This window comes from Rhineura floridana, chromosome 19, assembly GCF_030035675.1.
Source record: "Rhineura floridana isolate rRhiFlo1 chromosome 19, rRhiFlo1.hap2, whole genome shotgun sequence".
Classification (NCBI taxonomy): Eukaryota; Metazoa; Chordata; class Lepidosauria; order Squamata; family Rhineuridae; genus Rhineura; species Rhineura floridana.
The window spans coordinates 25,074,391-25,095,786 of NC_084498.1; the positions used below are offsets into that span (position 1 = coordinate 25,074,391).

The window sequence follows — 21,396 nt, forward strand, 5'->3', positions numbered from 1 at the left end:
ACACAAGAGACAGGGCCTTCTCAGTACTGGCCCATCATTACGGAACTCCCTCCAAGAGGAAGTACCACTGACTCCCTCGTTAAAAGGTTTTGAATGGGCTGTAAAGACCTGATGGGGAGGGTTTATAGCTCAGTGGTTAGAGCATCTGATTTCCATGCAGAAGGTTCCAGATCCAATCTCTGGCATTTCCAAGTAGGTTGGGGAGTGTCTCCTGTCTGAAACTCTGGGGAGGCACTGCCAGTCAGTGCAGACAATACTGAGCTGGATGGACCAATGGGTCTGACTTGGCATAGTGAAGGGTTGCAGCTCAGTGGCAGGGCATCTGCTTTGCATGCAGAAGGTCCCAGGTTCAATCCTTGGCAATGGTGGGAATATCCCCTGTCTGAAACTCTGGAGAGTGGCTGCCAGTCAGTGTAGGCAACACTGCGCTAGATGGGCCAATGGCATGCCACGGTAAAAGGCAGCTTTTTGTGCCAGCATTGTTATTATTCAGGGTTAGGAACCTGCGTCATGCAAAGCCAGACAAGTGTCCCTGTGTTTATGTCGCCTTCTAACTAGTAATGATGCTGTTTTATGATCCTAAATTGTAGTTTTCTCCATTGCTGCCATTTTACTGCTGATCTTGGAAGGAGCTGTTTCAAGGTGATTATTATTGCTGTGAATTTTGAATTTGACTTCTAACCTGTTTTATGACGGTTTGGCCTGCTTTATGACGACTTTTAACCTGCCTTATAATTGCCAGCTGCCCTAAGAAGGCTGTTTTGGCCCTGAATGGGTAGTATAAAAACATTTAAATAGATAGCTAAATAAATAAATAAATAAATAAACAAACCACTTGCATGATTCTGAATGACTCACCAGGCATTAGAGGTGTGCTGCATACCCCCCCTCCTGCCCCTGAGGGAATGCCTCAGAATGATTCCAATGTCTCACTGAAGTGAAACCGCCCCCAATGGCTTCGAATTTAACTTTAGGCAAAATTTCAGTAGCAGTTCTGCTGCAATGGGGTGACGGGCAAAGGAGGTGAACCAGATTGTCACCCATTCAAATTATGCCTCCGCTATTAACCTTTTAGGGAGACCTAGCTTCTCATTTACAAGACGGTGATAATAATACTGGCCTACTATATAGGATTGTTGCACAGGATTGCTAAGAACATGTATGTTAAGTGTTTTCAACACTATGCAACATGGCATCCCTTGTGATGATGATTGTTCTGTACTACCCTTCTTCCCGTAGGAGCCCGGGGCTGTCCACAACATGATAAAAGGCAATCATAGCAACTAACTGAATTAAATTAATTAAAAATTACAGCACCAGGTATATAAGAGCTAAAAACCTAAAACTCTCAGCATGGGGAATGACTAGACTTCCCCAGGGGATGAATTGGGGCATCACCACTGACAAGGCCCTGTCTTGCATCACAACCCCATAGGCTATACTAGTCAATGGGACCATGGACAGGACCCACCCCACAATCTCCACATATGGGTAGACAGTTATGGGGAAAGGGTTTAAGTACTTGGCTTTAAGTCCAATACCACTTGGACCTTTGCATACCAGCACCCTGAACTGGGTCCAGCAGCTCTCTGCACCAGTTGCAGCTCCTAGACCATCTCCAAGGATAGCCCCATGTAGAGCGCAGTGAAGCAGTCCAGTCATGAGGTAATTAGAAAATGGATCACTGAGGCCAGGCTCTCCCAGTCCAGGAACAGCTGTAGCTGGTGACTCCTTGCCACTCCTTGCTACAAAAGCCATTTCGGCCTCTAGGAACAGAGTGGCATCAAGGAGAACTCACCCAAGCTGGCAGCAATTCCTTTAGAGGGAGTGCAACCCCATCCAAAACAGGCAATCTCCCTAATGCATATGTGGGGAACCTTTGGCCCTCCAGATGTTGCTGGCCTATAACTCCCACCATCCCTGGCCATTGGCCATGCTTGCCGGGCCTGATGGGAGTTGTAGTTCAGCAACAGCTGGAGGCCCAATGTTTCCCCACCCCAGTTTCCTGGATCCAAGAGCCCACCAACAGCACCTCTGTTTCAGTTTATTTATTTGTTATTATTTATTAATTAATTAAATTTATATCCTGCCCTTCCTCTCAGTAGGAGCCCAGGGCAGCAAACAGGAGTTTATTGGCCCTCATTCAACCCATCACTGCCTCAGACACCAGTCCAACACCTGCACAACTTCTCCTAGTTTACATGAAATGGAGGAACAGAGCTGGGCGTCATCAGCACATTGGTGACGCCATGCTCCAAATCCCCAGAGGACATCTCCCAGAGGGTTCATATAGATCAGGAGTGGGGAACCGGTGACCCTCTGGCTGTTGCTGACCTACCACTCCCCTCAGCTCTAGGATGCATGGCCAATGGCCAGGGATGATGGGAGGTGTAGTTCATCGACGCCTGGAGGGCCAAAGGTTCCCCACACCTGTTATAGTTACTACCCAGCATGGTGGGCGAGGTGTTTTGGACCCATGAGCATGACCGTGCCAGCTGGGGCTGATGCGAGTTGCAGCCCAGCACGTGCGGAGGGCATCAGGCTTGCGAAGGCTGACCCAGCACAATTTATTCCAGTACTAATAACAACACGTTCCATTGCCCATCACAGCTCAGCCCAACATGTGTCCCTGCCTGCAAAGAGAACCAGAATTCCATCTCGATTACCAGACGAGCTCAATTTCTATTTACTTAGCTGAGATGTGTTGGACTTTGATCCCTTATCCGTTATCTCCTGCGGTCTCTAGAGCTGTAAATCACCCCAGCAGGACCAGAGAAAGGCGTAACAAAGTCATTTTCTTTACCCGACAGCGTGAGGCAGACAGACAGCAGGGAGGGACCTGAGCTAGGGAACCCAGAGCCAAGCGCCATCTCCACACAACAACTGGGAAGTGTTGATGCATCACATTCTGCTGAAACGTGCTGAACTGAAGGCCTGGAAGAGACTGTAATTGGGTAGGAGAAGAGCAAGAAAAATGTGGTCCCCAAAGACCTCCTCTAAATTCTCTTTGGTGGGTTAGAGCCAGACTTTGGCTGCAGTCCTAACCACACCTGCCTGCCCTGGGAGTAAGCCCCACTGAATTCAAACAGGCCTTACTTCTGAGGAGACAAAGCTAGAATTGTGCTGTTGGCCATGCCTGCCTGTCAGAACATAGGAAGTCAGGCCACTGGTCTATCAAGCTCAGTATTGTCTATGCCATGGGTAGGGAACCTCCAAATACAGATGAACAACAACTCCCATCAGCCCCACTGAGTGTGGTCAGTGGTCAGGGATGATGGCAGTTGTAGTTCAGCAACATTTGGAGGACCACAGGTTCCCTACAACTGGTCTACACTGACCGGCAGCAGCTCTCCAGGGTTTCAGATAGGAGCCTTTCCCAGCCCTGTCTGGAGTCACTGGGTATTGAATGTGGGACCAGCCTTCTTCATGCAAAGCAGATGCTCTAACCACTGATCTACGGCCCTTCATCGACCTATTGAAATCAACAGGTCTTAAGTCAGGCCAATTGATTTCAGTCAGTCTCCTCCGAGCAAGACTAATCTGAATCCAACCCTGTAAACTTTTATATTGCCCAGATGACTTTCCACCAGCAGGCTGTTTAATTTGGACAGGTCTTTGGCATACCAGGCAGCTTGTAAATAAGTTGAAATTGGTTTTAACTGGTTCTTTTGATTGATTTCATTGATGTTTTACTTGCCTTGCTTTTGCCTTTTACGTTGTATATTTTATTGCTTTTTTAACGATATTTTATTGTAAGTGTAATCTTGTTGACTGCTGTTTGGTGAGGAGGCAGGAAACAAATTTAATGAATGAATCCATACAACGAATATTCCCTGAGCATCTGCTCCATATCATCTGAATATTTAATATCTCTCATTGACAACCAAGGAATTTGACTTCAGAACCAGAAAGTTGACCATTAACATTTTGCATACACTGATGGTATCGGACTTCAGGCAGCTTATATTTCATGCCTGCCAGGATTAAAGCACTCAAGAGAGATGATAACACATATAAATTGCTTGAATTTTTGAACATAAGAGGAGCCTGGCTGCTGGATCAGGCCAGTGGCCCATCAAGTCCACCATCCTGTTCTCACAGTGGCCAACCAGATACCCCAATGGGAAGCCCGCAAGCAGGATCTGAGGGCAACAGAAATTCTCCCCACTTGAGATTCTACCAGCTGGTATTCAGAGACATCCTTCCTCCGACAGTGGTGGTAGCATACAGCCAAAATGACTAGCAGCCATCAGTAGCCTTATCCTCCATAAATTTGTCTAATCCCCTGGGATTGCTGCCCAAATCTTGGATTTGCTTTGATTCAGCCACTGACACCTGCTCTACAGGGAGCTGACCAAGGTCCTGATTTCCAGCAAGAAGGCCTGCATTGAACCTACAAATGCCTAGGAACAAGATGGCCTGCCTTCAAGTTGATCCTGACTTATGGCTACCCTATGAATAGGGTGTTCATGGTAAGCGGTATTCAGAGGGGGTTTCCCATGGCCTCCCTCTGAGGCTAGTCCTCCCCAGCTGCCTAGGGCCTGCTCAGCTTGCTACAGCTGCACAAGACAGCCCCTTCCTTGTCCGCAACTGCCAGCTGGGGGGTGACTGGGCTCCTGGGGACTGTGCAGTTTGCCCATGGCTGCACAGGTGGCAGGGTACATAATCCCTGAGCCACTCTCTGTGGGGGTGATCTTTAGCTGGCCCTTGACACCCAGGAGACACGAGCGGGGATTTAAACTCACAGACTCTGGACTCCAAGCCAGGCTCTCTTCCCCACTGTGCTATACCAGCTGTCCATGTTCTTCTCTCCTCCTTTGGTCAGCCCTACAAACTTGGGCTGTGCTCTGGATCTGGCTGAATCCCAGATCCTGAATCCAGTTTGGGTTGGCCTGGGATTCGGTTGTATTGCATTGAGGAAATCCTGGATCACTCTGGGTCACATCGTGTACACCTGGAGCAATCTGGGGGTGTCAAAAGGAGGGGCACAAGGACAGGGGTGAGGTGTGTCTCCGGTTTCCACTTCCAACCACATATTTAATTAGGGTTTTAAACCCAGGTTAAGCACACAGTCAGGGGACAGGAGGAGAAAAGGAGCGGCATGTCTTCGACTCACCTCCTCCCCGACTGCATGGCTGTGCAAGACACCCAAATCAGGTTGGGGCTGGATATGGGGCGGGGCCAGATTGGGCTACGAATTGGATTGAGGGGGCTCATGCACAGCTCTTCTACAAACAGTGGAGACTGGTGGCTCCGATGTCAGTGGGGTAGTGAATCTGCTCTGGGTTCGAATCCCCACACAGTCATGAAGCTCCCTGGGTGACCTTGGGCCAGTCACTGCCTCTCAGCCTCAGAGGAAGGCAATGGTCAACCACCTCTCAATACCGCTTGACATGAAATCCCTATTCGTAGGGTCGCCATAAGTCAGAATCGACTTGAAGGCAGTCCGTTTCCATTTTTTCAAGGAGCTGTCTGAGGTGCTTCCAAGTTTTATGAAGGGATACCAAGGACCAGCTTGTGTATTTAGCAGAATAAAGTGGTGAAGCTTTTTCCTGGACTGTACCACTTCAGATTGTGTGTGTGTGTTGTGTTTGTATGTATGACTGCTACACCATGAAAAGGAACATTCTACATGTATAAAATTTGTTTCCTGTGCAGAAGGTTTTTTTTAAAAAATAAATCTGCCTTATATTTTGGAAAGTTGTTTGCTATGTACTGTATTGAGACATCTCTTAAACTATCATAACCAAATTTTGCATGATTGTTCCTGAGATCAAGGCCCTAGGTTTTTTATCTATGTCTGGATACAATTGGATGCCATTTTGAATCAAGATGGCAGACTGAAGCTTTCAAAACTGCACTGATTTTAACCACCGATTTCATAACTGCATTGATTTTTTTCTTCCTTAGAATTTCTGAGCAATGCCAGATATGAGGCTGCTAGTGATTTATAAGATTTAATCACAAAGCTCTCTAAGCAGAGTATCTAATAAAACTGTAGATGAAACACGTCAAAAATCTACAAAACAATTGAAAAAACAAATATGTATAAAATAGTAAAACCCAGATAAAATCCATAAAACTTTAAAAAAAACCCCAATATAGGTAACTAAATTGTTTAACTTGCTTCACTTGTTTTATCTGGCCTTTTAATTGTTGTGCTGTTTTAATGGGCTTGTTTTATTAAACATTCTGATTATGGATGTTTGTTTATTTTAATGTTTTAATGGAATTCTTTTAATTCTGTATTTTAGTTATGCTTGTTTATATTTTTTACAGCTGGTTTTATACTTGTAAATCGCTTAGATGGTATGTTGGCAATTGTGGTATAACAATATTATCATTATCATCATCATTATTAGTAGTAGTAGTAGCAGAAGTAAAGGTGCTCACATAATAATGTTTAAACCCCTAAATGACTTAAGGCTGCAATCCAATACATGTCTACCCAGATGTAAGCTCCGTTGGGTTCAATGGGACTTACTCCCAAGTAAGTATGTATTGGATTGAAGCTTTAGGTCCCAAACATCTGAAAGATCACCTTCTTGCCTACAGACCCTCTCTGGTGGCTGGTGCCCATTGGGACTGGTGGGGCGGAAGGCAGGGAGCCCAACAGTAGGCTGAGCCAATGAGAGGCGGAGCCAACTGATTATAGTTTTGTCCCCACCCTCCTCTTTCCTGCTGCATTCTACAAAGGGCAACCGTGAGACTAAGGAGGAGGAGGAGGAAGCGGAAGCTGACAGCTAGGGCAGGTATGTGAGGGCTGGCTGAAGGCAGACTCAGGTTCGTGGGGCACTGCCCCATCTGCCCTTATGGGCCAGTCTACACTGTTTTGGGTGATAAGATCAGCAGAAGGGGTCCTTGTGATGTTCCTATATATTAGTGTATATATGGTAAGTGCTGGTTGTTTAGAGTATACATGGTAAGTAGTGAAAGAGGAGAGGGAGTGAATGGGCAATAGAATGCTTGATGATTGGCTGAATGTTTAAAATGGCTGACAGTATAAATGAAAGGAGGACAGGTAAATCTGGGTGAATGTGAGGTGGTGAATTGTGGAATCTGGGGGGAGAAGAGAAAGAGTGGGTTGCTTGGTGGGGTTTAGAGAGTTGTTTACCAGGAGGGAGGTGGAGTTCGGATTAGTATTGAGTAAAACCATATGCTTATGTGCCTTAAGAAGAAATCTTGTTAATCTTGTTAGCTTTGTTATCTGTAATAAATACTTAATTTGGTTTACCAAAGGCCTGATCCTTGGCTGGGGTTTCACAGACCAGAAGGGAGGGTAAGGTAATGACCAAGGCTGAAGGGGAACTGTAACAAATGGTGGCAGCGGTGAAGAGAATAACAATACCAGTATTCAGAGTCTCTGGGAATACTAGTATTGGGACATGACTGGTGGTCGCCTAGCAGGGGGATCTGTTGAGATCTGTGCTAGAGCGGATAGGTAAACCATAAGAGAGTGCGGTCTGGACTGGTGGAGTCCCTGGTGGTGCCTAGAGACAGGCAGTAACCACGAGCAGGTAGGAACCTGACAGGGAGAGCCAGGGAAGGACGCCTCACAGTCCTCTTGGCTGTTCCACCACTCTCAGAGGTTTGACGGGTGGCGTCCTGGGAGAGGGCATTCTCTGTGGCAGCCCCTAAAGCTGCTGAATCCCCCCCTGCCCAAAGAGGTGCGCCTGGCACCTCCATTATAGCGTTTCCACTAAATGTATAATAAACTGAGCTGAACTCTATATGTTGAAGATGCACTTCTTTCTCTTGGTCTTTGATACCTGGGATGTGTGTTTTCAGGACCCACCCTCTTGCAGTGACTGCAATTTGTTTCAACTGTGTTTAATAATGAATTTTAAATTGTTGTAACCTGCCCTGGGACCTCATGATGAAGGGCAGGTAAGAGGTAAGTAAATTCATAAATAATACCATCAGCATCAACAATAATATATGTCTGGTTTCAGCTGACATGGAGTTTGTTCCCCTACCATCTGATTTGGGAAGATTGCCTCCAGCTTCTCCACCCCTTCTCTCCAGCATCCCCTGATGGGGAAATAACACAGGATCCTGACCCCTCTACACCTCTCTGTAAACAGCTCTGGCTTGCAAAATGATCTTCCTTGCCCTTATGCAATGAAGCGCCTTAGCAGGGGCAAGATTTGAACTCAGGATTTGCAAGCTTCAAAGCAAAAATAATATAAAAAAATATAAATAAAAACTAAAGGTATTTGCAAAAACAAGATCCAGCATGCAAGCAGTCCAACTATGACGTGATGGGGACAATCCCTTCTTCCTTCCCCCCCTTTGAAGATGTTGTTGCTTTGTGTGCACGTGGTACGGGCACCCGCTTAGGATGCCGTGTGCCTCAGCTCCCAGCCCACTCCAGATAATGAGTGCAGCTGAATGCATTTCGAGTTGCAGCTGTTCTGTGAAAAGAACATCCAGATCCATTGTGAGATGGGATGCTCTGTTACGGTCACTTTAATTACATGCCCTGCTTGTAACACTCCTGCTAGAGAAGCCTGCCATTCCTCCCACACCCCATGCCAGATTTTCAGTCTACCTCCAACACCCAAAACAGTCAGCATTCTGGGATCAGGCCTCACTGGGCTGTTTTGGAGGAACTCCCCTGAGGTCTTTTTGTCCTAAGAGGGTTTTTTCCTACTGCTGCAAAACCTGAGGTTCCCCCAAACCTGATGCCTTGCTTTACTCATGGGCTGTGCCATCTTGGCTACATGGACTGCCTTCGAGTCGATCCCGACTTATGGCTACCCTATGAATAGGGTTTTCATGGTGAGCGGTTTTCAGAGAGGGTTGACCATTGCCTCCCTCTGAGGCTAGTTCTCCCCAGCTGGCGAGGGCCTGCTCAGCTTGCCACAGCTGCACAAGCCAGCCCCTTCCTTGTCCTCAATGGCCAGCTGGGGGGCAACTGGGCTCCTTGGGACTATGCAGCTTGCCCACAGCTGCACAGGTGGCAGGGCATGTAACCCCTGTGCCACTCCCTGTGGGGGTGATCTTTAGCTGGCCATGACACCCAGGAGACACGAGCGGGGATTTGAACTCCCAGACTCTGGCCTCCCAGCCAGGCTCTCCTCCCCACTGTGCTATACCAGGAACATAGGAACATATACCAGCTACATAGGAACATAGGAATCTGCCTTGTATTGAGCCAGACCTATTGGTCGATTTAGCTCAGTACTGTGTACACTGACTGGCAGTAGCTCTCCAGGTTTCAGACAGGGAGTCTTTCCCAATCCTGCCTGGAGATGCCATTGGGGATTGAACCTGGGGCCTTCTGCATGCAAGGCAGATGTTCTGCCACTGGGCTATGGCCTTTCTGACGTAGGCGACAGCACCCACCCCCTGATGATCGGACAGCTTCTGCATGTACACTCTGCAAGTATAAAGTAGAGTATAAAGTAGACAGAGAGGAGATTCATCAGGACTGAGAGGCAACTCGAACAGAAGTCGTTCAACACTGGAAAACATCTGAGGGCTTTCCACATAGCAGCTAGACGGCTAGAAAATGGGGGTGGGTGCTGTGCGAGAAACTCCTTAGCATTCCTGGATAGGAAAGAAATTATAGTCTGTGAGAGATTTCCTGACGGTTGGATGCCATTCCTTGCATTTATTGGCAAAGGGTTTCTCAGGCTGCATGCCCAACATACATTTAAGGAGTATTCAAAGTGCATTTCCCCTCCACAACAAACAATCCCGGGAACTGTAGTTTGTTAAGGGTGCTGGGAATTATAGCTCTGTGAGGGGTAGACTACAGTTCCCAGAATTCTTTTGCAGGGGGATGTGCTTTCAATGTATGGTGTGCACATAACCTCCAACTCCTCCTGCCTAACATCAGAAGAGCTTGCTGGGTCAGGCCAGAGGTGGCCAATCAGATGCCTCTTCTGAGAAGCCCAAAAGCAGGACCAGAACGCAACAGCATTCTCCCCTCCTGCAGTATCCAGCAACGGTATTCAGGGGTATGCCGCCTTTAACAGTGGAAGAAGAGCATAGCTATCGTGGCTGGCAGCCACTGATCGCTTTCTCCTCTATGAATTTGTCTACTCTTTCAAAGCTGTCTAAGTCGGTGGCCGTTGCTACAGCTTGGGGGAACAAATCCTTTTGGAGTGATCTATGTCCATCTGACATTGTTGCTGAGCATCATTATTTCAGGGGTGGGGGACCTCTGGCCTTGAGGCCCAAATACAGCCCTCCAGGCCTCTCTATCTGGCCCTTTGATATTGCCCCTCCTGGCAGGAGAAACAGTTAACCCACACATTGGGGAATGGATCCCCCCTCTTCACCGCTCTCTAGGGACTCTCCCTAGGTCACCCCATCTTTGCAGTCCACAGCCCTTGGCAACCCTGCTCTGCACCCTCCTTGCATGCCTTTGCCTGGCTGGAACATGCCCCTGAATTGCCATATTGCCTATGCAGACGATACCATACTCTTAGCAGAAACCAGGAATGATGTGAAACAAATGCTGATGAAAGCTAAAGAGGAAAGCACAAAAGCAGGACTACAGCCGAACGTCAGGAAGACTAAAGTTATGACAAAAGAAGATTTACATAACTTTAAAGTTGACAATGAGGACATTGAACTTGTCAAGGATTATCAGTACCTTGGCACAATCATTAACCAAAATGGGGACAATCGTCAAGAAATCAGAAGGTGGCTAGGACTGGGGAGGGCAGCTGTGAGAGAACTAGAAAAGGTCCTCAAATGCAAAGATGCATCACTGAACACCAAAGTCAGGATCATTCAGACCATGGTATTCCCGATCTCTATGTATGGATGTGAAAGTTGGACAGTGAAAAAAGCAGATAAGAGAAAAACCAACTCATTTGAAATGTGGTGTTGGAGGAGAGCTTTGTGCATACCATGGACTGCGAAAAAGACAAATAATTGGGTGTTAGAACAAATTAGACCCCTTGCTTTTTTAGGGAGCAGGGTCCCTATGTTTCCAGTGTCCTTTTCTGCTGAATGGAGCCAATCAGAGTGAAAGGAGGCAAGTCAGCCACTGAGAACTCTCTTCTCAGTAGCTAACATGCTCCCCTTAGTACTGCAACCAAGAAGGGAAACTCAGCCAAGGAACTTCCTTACCTTACAGAATCTTAGTACATTTGCCCATGTGTGTGCCCAGAAAATAGCCAATATAGCTGAAAGGCAACACATGGAGATTTGCACTGATCGTTGTAACACATCACTAGGGAATAGTACTTTAAACAAAATAAGAGGCTGAAAACTCATTTTATTGTATAATATTAGAAGGGGAAATGGCTGTGAGAGGGCATGGTGTGACAAGCATGAAAGGACCCTCCACTTCTGAATTTGCCACTACACTGCTGGTTCTGGTTCAGTGTTACAAAGCAAAGGTGAGGGGACACTTGCAGGAACACCTCCTCCCATATCAACCTGCCTTTGATTAAAGATTAAAGTTCCCAGGATTCTTTGTGGGATGTCATGACTCTTAAAGTGGTACAGCAGTGTTTTCAACCATGGTTTGGATGTGACTGTAGTGGTGCTACAGAGCATTGTGGGAAGTTAAAATGCCAGGTCCCAGTTGCCCAACATGGACCAGAGCTCTGCTGATCTTGCTGCCAGTTGTGGCTGTTGCTGCTGCATGGAAAGTCTACTCAGAATCACACACAAACAAAAAAAATCCACTGGTATAGGAAGGGGTTCAATGGAAGGTAGTTTGCTGTCAAGTGCAATGGGACTCAAAGGGAACCGGTCACCTGAGCCTTTGGCCTCAGCAATGGTGATGACGGCAACAGCTGGTACATAGAGCCGGCCCTACCATTAGGCAGAGGAAGGCAATAAGAATGTAAGAAGAGTCCTGTAGCTGGATCAGCCCAGCAGCCCCCCCTAGCCCAGCATCCTGTTCTCACAGTGGCCAACCAGATGCCTCTTCTGAGAACTCCAAAATCAGGGCCTGACCACAAGAGCACTCTCCCCTCCTGCGATTTCCAGCAGCTGATATTCGGGAGCATATGGCCTCCATAGGTGAAGAGAGAGCATGGCACACTTCCCCTCTGCTCTGAGCTGCAGTGTCCCAAGGCTGCTTTTCATTTCAAGAAACACCCAGAGCTTTACCACACACATTTCTGCGTAACATTCCATGCAACTTGCCCCTCAGTGCTGCCCACTGTGCAACTATAATTAGAAACAATGAAATAGCTGTGTGCACCAGTTATGCACACAACAAGGCACATATTCATTTCCCTTTTCTTCTCTATCCACCCTCCGCCAAGATGGACTGTTTCACCTCCATAGATAATATTGCAGTGTGGCTTTGCTAACGTCCCTGTAGTTTTCAGGGGAGGTTCAAAAATGACCTGGGCAAATGCTGTTCAGACAGGTTTCATTTTGGCAATTTAATATTTTTCAGGGGTTTGCCACGTATGTGTCCAAGATCAGGACTTCAAACCATGCTCAGAATCCTTCCTCCGCCCCCAATGCACACCTTGAACATCTGAAACAGTTGCCCCATGTCCAGAACCCAAGAAAGCCCTCGTCTTCAGCTGCCTGACCATGACAACACAGACCTCAAGAGCAACTGCCTTCAGAATCGCATCAGCCGTGATAAGCAGCCGTAATGTGGGGCTGCATCGTGATCATCAGCACAAACATTCTGCAGGTGAAAGCCCCTGGCTTGCATCGTATAAAGTGCAACAATATGTTTTAATGGAAAGTGACTCTTGCCCCTGTCTTGCATTACCCGTGTTGCTAGTGAGGAGTGAACCTCACTTTTTCAGGCTAGTTTATTATGAATCATCGCTGCTGTTAGATCACAATGAAGTCGCAGCCACTGACTGCTCAACAACATCCGTGTCAGAAGGTTTCTTGACGAGTCGGCCCCTAACTCATTGCGATTTCACGCTAACACCTCACGGCATTAGGAAGCACCCTGAGCTGAGATAATCACATGTGTGTCCTCCTCTTGATCAGTCCAAACATAAGTGCATGAGCGACCCAAGAGGTTACGGGAACTGCAAGGTTTTTACGGGCGGTGAAGAAGCTGTGTGTGATAGAGAGCTGCACTGCAGGAAGATGTTGCAGAGAAGTCGTAAGTCCAGGGTGCGTTTTCTCAACATTTTGCGGACAAGAACAGGAGCACGTGTAAAACCTCAAACCTCATACTAAGGGGGTCACTGCTCAACACCCAGGGATGGATATAATAGCCAGTTTGGGGGTTCTTGCAATTCCCCCCCCCAATCTTATGTTAAATTAGCCACTGCTTTAGTGTGAATTTCTCCAGACAGATCCATTTTTGCATGCTGTTTTGACTAATGCACATATTTTAGCCAGCAAGTTCTCCAGATATAATGATTTTACATTCCTGACTATGTGCATTTGTGGGCGCACATTCCCCTAATATAGCCATTTTCGTACACATCGGTTGGTCAGAGAACTGCTTCAGAAAATCTGGAGAAGTGCAGATTTCGAAGGACAGCTGTGCTGTCTGTGTGTGTATTGGTTCGAGAAGTACAGATTAGGTAGCTTCCCAGTAAAATGCAAACAGAATTGCATTTCTCTCCTGTCCCAATCAACAGCCACCAGCTGCCATATTATTACAGATTGCTGTGCTCCAATATGGCTATTCCTCCAGAGCCTGTATTCCTTGAGTCTACAACCGCCTGTCTCCCATTGGTCTGAAAGCAGAGCATATGTTCATCTTTCAGTTAAAGGTGGATGAGAAGACGCACCATGGGCTTACACAACATGATGCTATTGACAGTTCAAAGTCGACATCGCCAGAGCCAGCAGATGAGAATGACAACCTGTGCACTGCATGCTGCTTTGCTGCCTTAGCATCCATGCGCAGTATTCATGCATTGGCCTGCATGCGCACTGAAGATGAGATGAATCCGTTCCCCATTGCTGAGCAGCGAGACACCTTGAAGAAGGAACCGGGAAAGCCTGTCGCTCAGTGGAAGAACACCTGCTTTGCATGCAGAAGGTTCAATCCAAGGCATCTCCAGGTAGGGCTGGGAGAGACTCCTGACTGAAATCCTGGAGAGCCACTGCCAGACAGTGCAGACAATACTGAACTAGATGGACCAATAATCTGATTCAGTATCAGGCACCTTCTGGGTTAAGTGAAGAGGCACCGCTCAGTGGAAGAACACCTGCTTTGCATGCAGAAGGTCAGAGGTTCAATCACCATTGGCATCTCCAGGTAGGGTTGGTTAAGACTCCCTGTCTGAAACTCTGGAGACCTGCTGCTGGTCAGTGTACACTAATGACACGCAGAAGGTAGATAGGGATCTGCTGGATGATCTCTGGGTTATTGGCAGCAGATCATTAAGGGTTCCTGATGTGCCTGATTAGATTAGCAACCCAGTGTTCCTCAGCTGTAAAACAGGACACTATATTGATCCGAACTTGCTTTTCCTTAAAATTGCACGTGACACAAAATGAACCATCACTGCCTTGTCTTGCCTTATCTCTCAGCTGCCGTGTTCCTCGCCTGCAAAACGTGAGTGTCCATTGGCTGCCCCTTTGACCAGGTGTTGGTGCATTTCGGCTGGTCTGTTTAGGGCTTCACATTAAAAAATTCCTGCTCTGTAACAACTTATCTAGGCTCTCCCAATGTATACCTCCATGTAGGCAATTGGTTCCACAGCCTGAACCACCTGGCACCAGTTGGGTTCCCTCTGGGAGGAAAGGCGGGATAGAAATTTAATAAATAAATAAGTAAATCATCTCAAGATCCTAGTTAAAAAACCCCAGAGTGGATCCAACAAGCCTGAAGTCTGCCCATGCCTGGTATGCACCATACTCTGCCACTTGGCCACTGGCCTGACTCTGCATGACGCAGGTTCCTATCTTCCTAGTCCTGAAAAACAACAGTGCTAGCATAGGGATCTGCCTTATACTGAGTCAGACCATTGGTCCATCCAGCTCAGTACTGATTACACTGACTGACAGCAGCTCTGCAGTTTTTCAGACAAGGGACATTCCCAGCCCTGCCTGGAGATGCAGTTGGAGACTGAATCTGGGACCTTCCGCATGCAAAGCAGGTCTTCTGCCACTGAGCTATGGCCCTTCCCTATAACTGAGTCATCAGTCCATCTAGCTCAGTACTGTCTACACTGACTGGCAGCGGCTCTCATGGGCTTTAAGCAGGGGGCATTCCCAGCCCTACTGTGGAGATGCCGTTGGGGACTGAACCTGGGACCTTCTGCACGCAAGGCAGAGGCTCTGCCACTGAGCTATGACCTTTCCCTTACAACTCAGAGCCGAGCCACACATGACATTAACGCACACATTTATGCCAGTGCACCCAACCTCTTACGCTATTGCTTTGGCGGAAAAGCAGCCATGAGGCCCTGACCCATGGCCACCCATGTGTCAGGAGATCAAATGCATCTCAGCAGATGCATTGCGTAGCAGCCATAGCTTCTTGGAAGAGCTCAACACTCGCTCTGCACGGCAAAAGACCGAGCTGTGGCAAAGCGACAGAGCACCTGCTTTGAGTGCAGAAGGTGCCAGGTTCAGGATATCAGGTGGATCAGAAGGGAGGGGGGAAACCCCTCTCTGTCAGAAAACTCCTTCCATTCAGAGTAGAGCCAAAGCAGCAATGGGGAGCCAGTGGCCCTATAGATACTACTAGTCTCCAACACCCATCAGGTCACTTCCCTCTTCTTCTGAAAAATGCTGAAAGGTGCAGTAGCTCTGTCCCCTCATTCCCCTAAGCACCCTACCCCGACGGCAATTGACAAGCGTGTCCTGTGATGCTGCAGGGATGGTCTTGTCAGCATCATGGCCTGCCCAAACCTCACTGCCGCATAGGAAGGGAGTCTGCACATACCCCATCATGTGTGTCGAGGGCTCTCCTGTCCCGCTGCATGTATGATGCAGGAAATGTGGTAGCTCTAGCTATCAGACTCTGCAGTCAGGAGCCAGTGACTCAGAGGAGTCTCAAAAGCACAGGGCTGGTTGAGACCGTTCCCCAGCCGTGTCCCCAAATGCACCCTTCCCTTTCTCCTATAGGGTGAGAGGTTGCCTTTCTAACCAACGCTCAAAAGTAAATCCCGGCATCTGAGGCCACCGTTGCAGGGAGGATATTATTGTCAGTGAAGGCTGTGGATCAGCGGCAGAGCATCTGCGTTGCATGCAGAAGGTCTCAGGTTTAATCCAAGGCATGTCCAGGCAGATCTAGGAAAGGAAGATTCCCTGTCTGAAATCCTGGAGAGCCACTGCCAGTCAGTGTAGACAACACTGAGGTGCACAGACCAATGGTTTGACCCAGTCTGCAGCAGCTTCTGATCTTCCTCTTTTACCAGCCGTCAGTGACATGCCCGTGGGGAGGAAAGCCATGATGGAAAAGGGGCTGTTTGGAGCAAGTGTCTACATGGAGACATCCAGCACAGCTGTTGCAGGCCCTTGCAGGCCGTTGTTGCATTCCAAGAGGCCTTGCCCAGGAAATGGGCTCTCATGCTGCTTATCTGGCACAAAATCCAGGGATTATCTGGGAAACAGCAACCAGTACCTTTCCAAACAGCCCAGCTATGAATACAGGCAATCCATGGATTCTGGATTACCCAGACCACACTGGCTCTGTGCTAGCAAGAAACACACCAGCTTGGAGAGGAGTGCTGTTTTAGATTTTGTTTGGGCAGCAGTAACAGTGGGTGAATATTTCACCAGGGAAACCCAGGGAAGGCAAACCCTGACCCTCTTAAAGAGTGGCACAAGTATCAGAAAAGTCCAGCCCAGATTTCATTTGGGGGCTGCAGAAGGCTCCCGGTTCGGCTTCTGCCCTCTTTATCTCAAAAGGATCGGGCAGCCGGTAATAAGGAAGCCCTCTCTCTGCCTTGAGACCCTGGAAAGCCACGGCCGGTCAGAGCCAACAACAGCGGTCTAAGCAAACAAATATTCTGATGTGGTATAAAGGAGATTAAAAAAACACCACCACCCAGTCTCTGAATTTATCCTGAGTTCACAGTGTGAAAACAGCCTTACAGAAATCTCTGCAGCTCAGGAGGTAGAACACCTGCTTTGCATACAGAAGGCCCCAGGTTCAAATTATCCCCTGCACCATCTCCCAGCTGGCCCTGGAGACGAGACACCCATCCAAGGCCCTGTGGTGTCCATCAGTGCAGAGGCCAGCCTTCCTCAGCCTGGGGACCTTGGGATGTTGCTGGGACAGCCACTCTTGTCCTCGCTGACCACTGGCCATGCTGGCTGGGGCTGATGGGTGGTTTAGCCCAACAGTATCTGAAGGTTGGGGAAGGTGATACTGAACTAGACAGGCCAACGGAGGGAGGTTCCCATGCTGTATGGAGGAGGAGCTGTGACCCAGTGGCAGAGTGGCTGCTTTGCCTCCAGAAGGTCCCAGGCTCAGTCTCTGGAAGGCCACCGCAGACCTTAGTGGGGAAACATCTCTGGCTTCCCCGTTACCGTGGGAGTCCCAGTTCCCTGTGGCCAGCATGGCCAAAGGTCAGAGATGATGGGAGTCCAACAAAATCCGCTGAGCCACAGGTTAGGAAACTTGGGAAGACTGCTTATGCCGAGTCAGAGCTGTTGGCACTTCTAGCTCAGCACTGCCTGCACTGACTGGCAGTGGCTCTCCAGGGTTTCAGGCAGAGGCCGTTCCCAGCCCTACCTACAGATGCTAGAGACTGAACCTGGGACTGCCTACATGCAAAGCAGGTGCTCTGCCCCTGAGCTGTGGGCCTTCACTGTACCAAGCCCAGTGGTGTAGTCATCAAGGGTCTCAGGGGGTCTTAGACCTCTTAGTTTTTTTGGGAGCAGGGTCCCAGCAGGGTCCCTATGGCTCCAGCAACCTACGAGCCAATCAACGTGAAAGGAGAGTGTGTTAGCCACTGAGAAGAGTCTTCTAACATGCTTCCTTGTCCTTTCCTGCTGATTGGAGCCCATCAGAGTGAGAAGACTCTTTTCAATAGCTAACACTCTCCTCTTTTGTGCTTCTTGGCTCCTAGGGATGTCTGTTGTTGTGGGAGAAGGCATTCACAAGGATCTCATTTTCAACCCAGCAGCAAAAAAAGAGGGAGGGGTGTGGCTGTGACTGTCATGAAGGGACCCTGCACTTCTGAATTTGCCACTAAACTACTGACCAAGCCAGACCCATAGATCCATCTATCTCAGTATTGTCAACACTGACCGGCAGTGGCTCTCCAGGGTTTCAGGCAGGAGTCTTTTCCAGCCCTACCTGGAGATGCGGAGGACTGAGCCTGGGACCTTCTGCATGCAAAGCAGATGCTCTGCCACTGAACTCCAGACCTGTCTCATGAGTTTATCTAGCTCAGCATTGTTTACACTGACTGGCAGCGGCTCTCCAGGGTGCCGGGCATGAAGTCTCTCTGAGCCCTACTGTCAGAGACTGAACCCAGGACCCAGACCTCCAACACAGGGCTCTGATCTTCATAGAGAGTCGCCTTATATCAAGTCAGATTGTTGCTCCATCTAGCTCCGTATTGCTCGCACTGACTGGCAGCGGCGCTGCAGAGTTTCAGATAGGGGGCAGTCCCAGTCTCACCTGGCGATGCCTGGCATTGACCTTGGGGACCTCCTGCACGGCCCCTCACACTAACCCCCCCCCCCAATGCTAGGCGGACCAGCTCCCACCCCTTGCTCCTAAGCACCCTGCCACTTTTCAGATGCGGACTTGTTGATCCTCAGCGCTGGGCCACACAGCAGCCAACAACACCTCCACACGCACACACACCCCGAATACGCCGGATAGCTCTGACCACTGGCCCCCACCGAAGCCCACCTCCATCAGACAAGTCTCCAAAACCAGAGAGAGAGAGAGAGACGCGCCAGGCCACTCTCTGATGACTTTGGCAAATCGATAGATTGATGGAGGGAAGGCAGGAAAGGAGCTGGATGGCAGAGTCGGGCAGGAGGGGGGTTGAGTGTGTATTGGGGGGGGGTCGAGAGGCATCTCCTCGCTTCGCCTCCTGCCCAAACAGATTGGATTCTTCAAGAGAGGCGAGTGGAATTTCAATCGGGGAGCGCAGTGAACGACTGGGAGCTGGGGGGGGGCGAGGCTGTGGAAGGAGCTGGGGGAGTGGGGTTTTTTTCTGATAGAGATTCCCTCTGCACAGCCTCAGCTCACAGATGCAGCAGGCACGGACACCCCCGTCACACACACACGCGCGCGCATCCCTGCCAGCCATGACAGACCCCCCTCCCCACTGGTGCCACCGCGCCTGTGATCATCAGGCTTGGTGATGCTCCAAGGAGGCTGGGGGTGGCGGTGGTGGTAGTGGGGGGGGGCAGATCTTCCCCTTTGGGGAATCCACGGCCAGGTGCATTCAGGTGGGGGAGGCGACCTAAGAGGAGGCGGGGGAGGGGCGGCGGGGCGTGCTCCCCCAGGTTACAACTCCAGGAGGGCACCTGCAGCGGGTGCCTCGCTCCCACAGCCGAGACAGGTGGGAGGGGAGCCCGGCACCTTCATGACCCCCCACACCTGTCTGTTTCACGCACAGGGACTGCGGGACGCCTCGGAGATGGTGGCGGTGAGGAAAAGGAGGAGAATTGCGAAAGCGGGGGCGGGGGGAGGGAGGGGGGGCAGGGATGCCCCCACTCCCACCCCCGCCCTGTCCCCAGTCATCGAAGTCCGGCCGGCCTCGCCGTCACCTGAACCGGCCCTCCTCCCCCCAGTCGAGCCTCCTCTTCCACCCTTCCCGAGGCTGATGCGCTTCTCCGCCTCACTTTCCGCACCCGATCCGGACCGGGCCAGCCCTTTCCTGGCCCCTCTCTCCCTTCCCTCCCTCTGCCCCCCCCCGACATTGACAGTAGGCGCCCACACACAAACAGACACACCAGGCGAGGTAGCCATCCTCCCCTCTCCCTCTGGCTCATCCATGCTTCAAGACTCGCCCCAGGTGCATCTTCCAAAGGATGCAGGGGTTTCAGAGCGCTGGAGTCCCTAAGAGAGAGAGCATCCTGGTCCAAAGTCGAGCATCCTGCACCTCTCTGCCTCTCTGGGCCACACGGTGTCAAGTCAATAGAGAGGAAAGCCGAGGGCTGAGATGCCAGCCTCTCTCTCTCTTGGAGCCCTCCGTGGACCATCATCTCTCACCCCAAAAGACAGAGATCCCTCTCTTTAGTGCCACACACACACACACACACACACACACACACACACACACACACACACACAGAGCCATCAGACTCACCTTCCAGCTCATCCTCAGGTATGTCAACAGGGTGCTGTTCTGCTGCAAGGATGTTCGGGATGGTGTAAATGCCCCGGTACATCAACGCCGCGGTGACTGGGTGGAAAGGCATCTTCGCAACAGCTCGGGGGAAGCCACACTTTAATCCCAAATGTCATAGGAAGCGACCTGGCCCGGCACAGCACGCAGGAAAGTGAGACAGGACTCACACCTGCCGCGGGGGCTACCTGTGCCCTTCGCCAAGCCCCTGCCTTGCCTACCACAGCAGAGACGGCGTCTCAAATAATAATATTTTTTTTTAACCGGAGGGGCTTGTTACATTAGTCGCACAGCAGATCCTTGGCGCGGCGGATCCCCACCGAGGGCCACGCTGGACAGGTGCAGGCACAGCATCCAAAGGCAAAGTGACAAAACGCTGAAGGGGAAAAACGAAAGGGTCCTCCCCCTTCCAGGCGATTGCTAAACACCCAGCTTGGACGCCGGCGAGGAGGACTCGATGCCTGCAGCCACTCCGTTCCTTTCGGCTGCCTCTGCCCGCCTCTCGCCCGGCCACGAGGCAGGAGGGGAGGCTGCAATCCTTCCTTGCTCCAGTCCTTCCAGCCTGGAAACATTCAGCTGCAGAAAACCTCGTGGAGTTGGTGGATGCTGCACGGCATGGCTCTAGGCCAGTTCCCCAAGGTGGCTGTGGCACCCCAGCGGTGCCTTCCCCTGTCGGAGTTCAGTGGCAGGGTCTGGTTTGCCTCGCCAGGCTGGACAGCTGTGGCTCCTTTCCTGCTTTCCTTGCCGCCTCCACCTCCTTCGCACACTCGCTCACACACGTACAGTACACACATGACTCCTCCCCCCCCAACCAAATGAACATCTAAGAGGCGGAACATCTAAATCAATAGGAGACGAAAAAGGTGGGATCAGTCACATGCACAGAGAGAGGGGGAGCAATAGCCCTCTGCTCAGATTCCACCCTCTTCGTTGGGATCACACAACCCTGAAAGCCAGAAGCCGGCAAGCCTTCCCTTTGCCCACCAGCGACCCACTGGAAGAGAGGAGGCTGCCTTATATGTCAAGCCAGGCCATCCGGCCATCTAGCTCCATATAGCCAGCACTCACTGGCAGCGGCGGTTTCAGACGCGGTTCTCTCTCCCAGCCGCTTCCAGAGATGCTGGGAATTGAACCTTCCACATTCAAAGCAGATGCTCTGACAGCTGAGCTACTCACTATGCTGAGTCAGACGCCTTGGTCTAGCTAGCTCCAGATT

The 21,396-nt window shown here is 50.0% G+C and overlaps 1 protein-coding gene across 1 annotated transcript in view; it reads right to left on the reverse strand.

Annotated features, from left to right (window-relative positions):
* Positions 1–20,330, reverse strand: part of CABP7 (calcium binding protein 7) — a 47,013-nt gene extending 26,683 nt beyond the window's left edge. The window contains exon 1 of the mRNA XM_061602867.1: positions 20,142–20,330. Coding sequence (XP_061458851.1) covers positions 20,142–20,253 — 112 coding nt within the window. The 5' untranslated portion in view covers positions 20,254–20,330. The remainder of the gene's footprint in view (positions 1–20,141) is intronic.
* Positions 20,331–21,396: the final 1,066 nt, after the last annotated feature.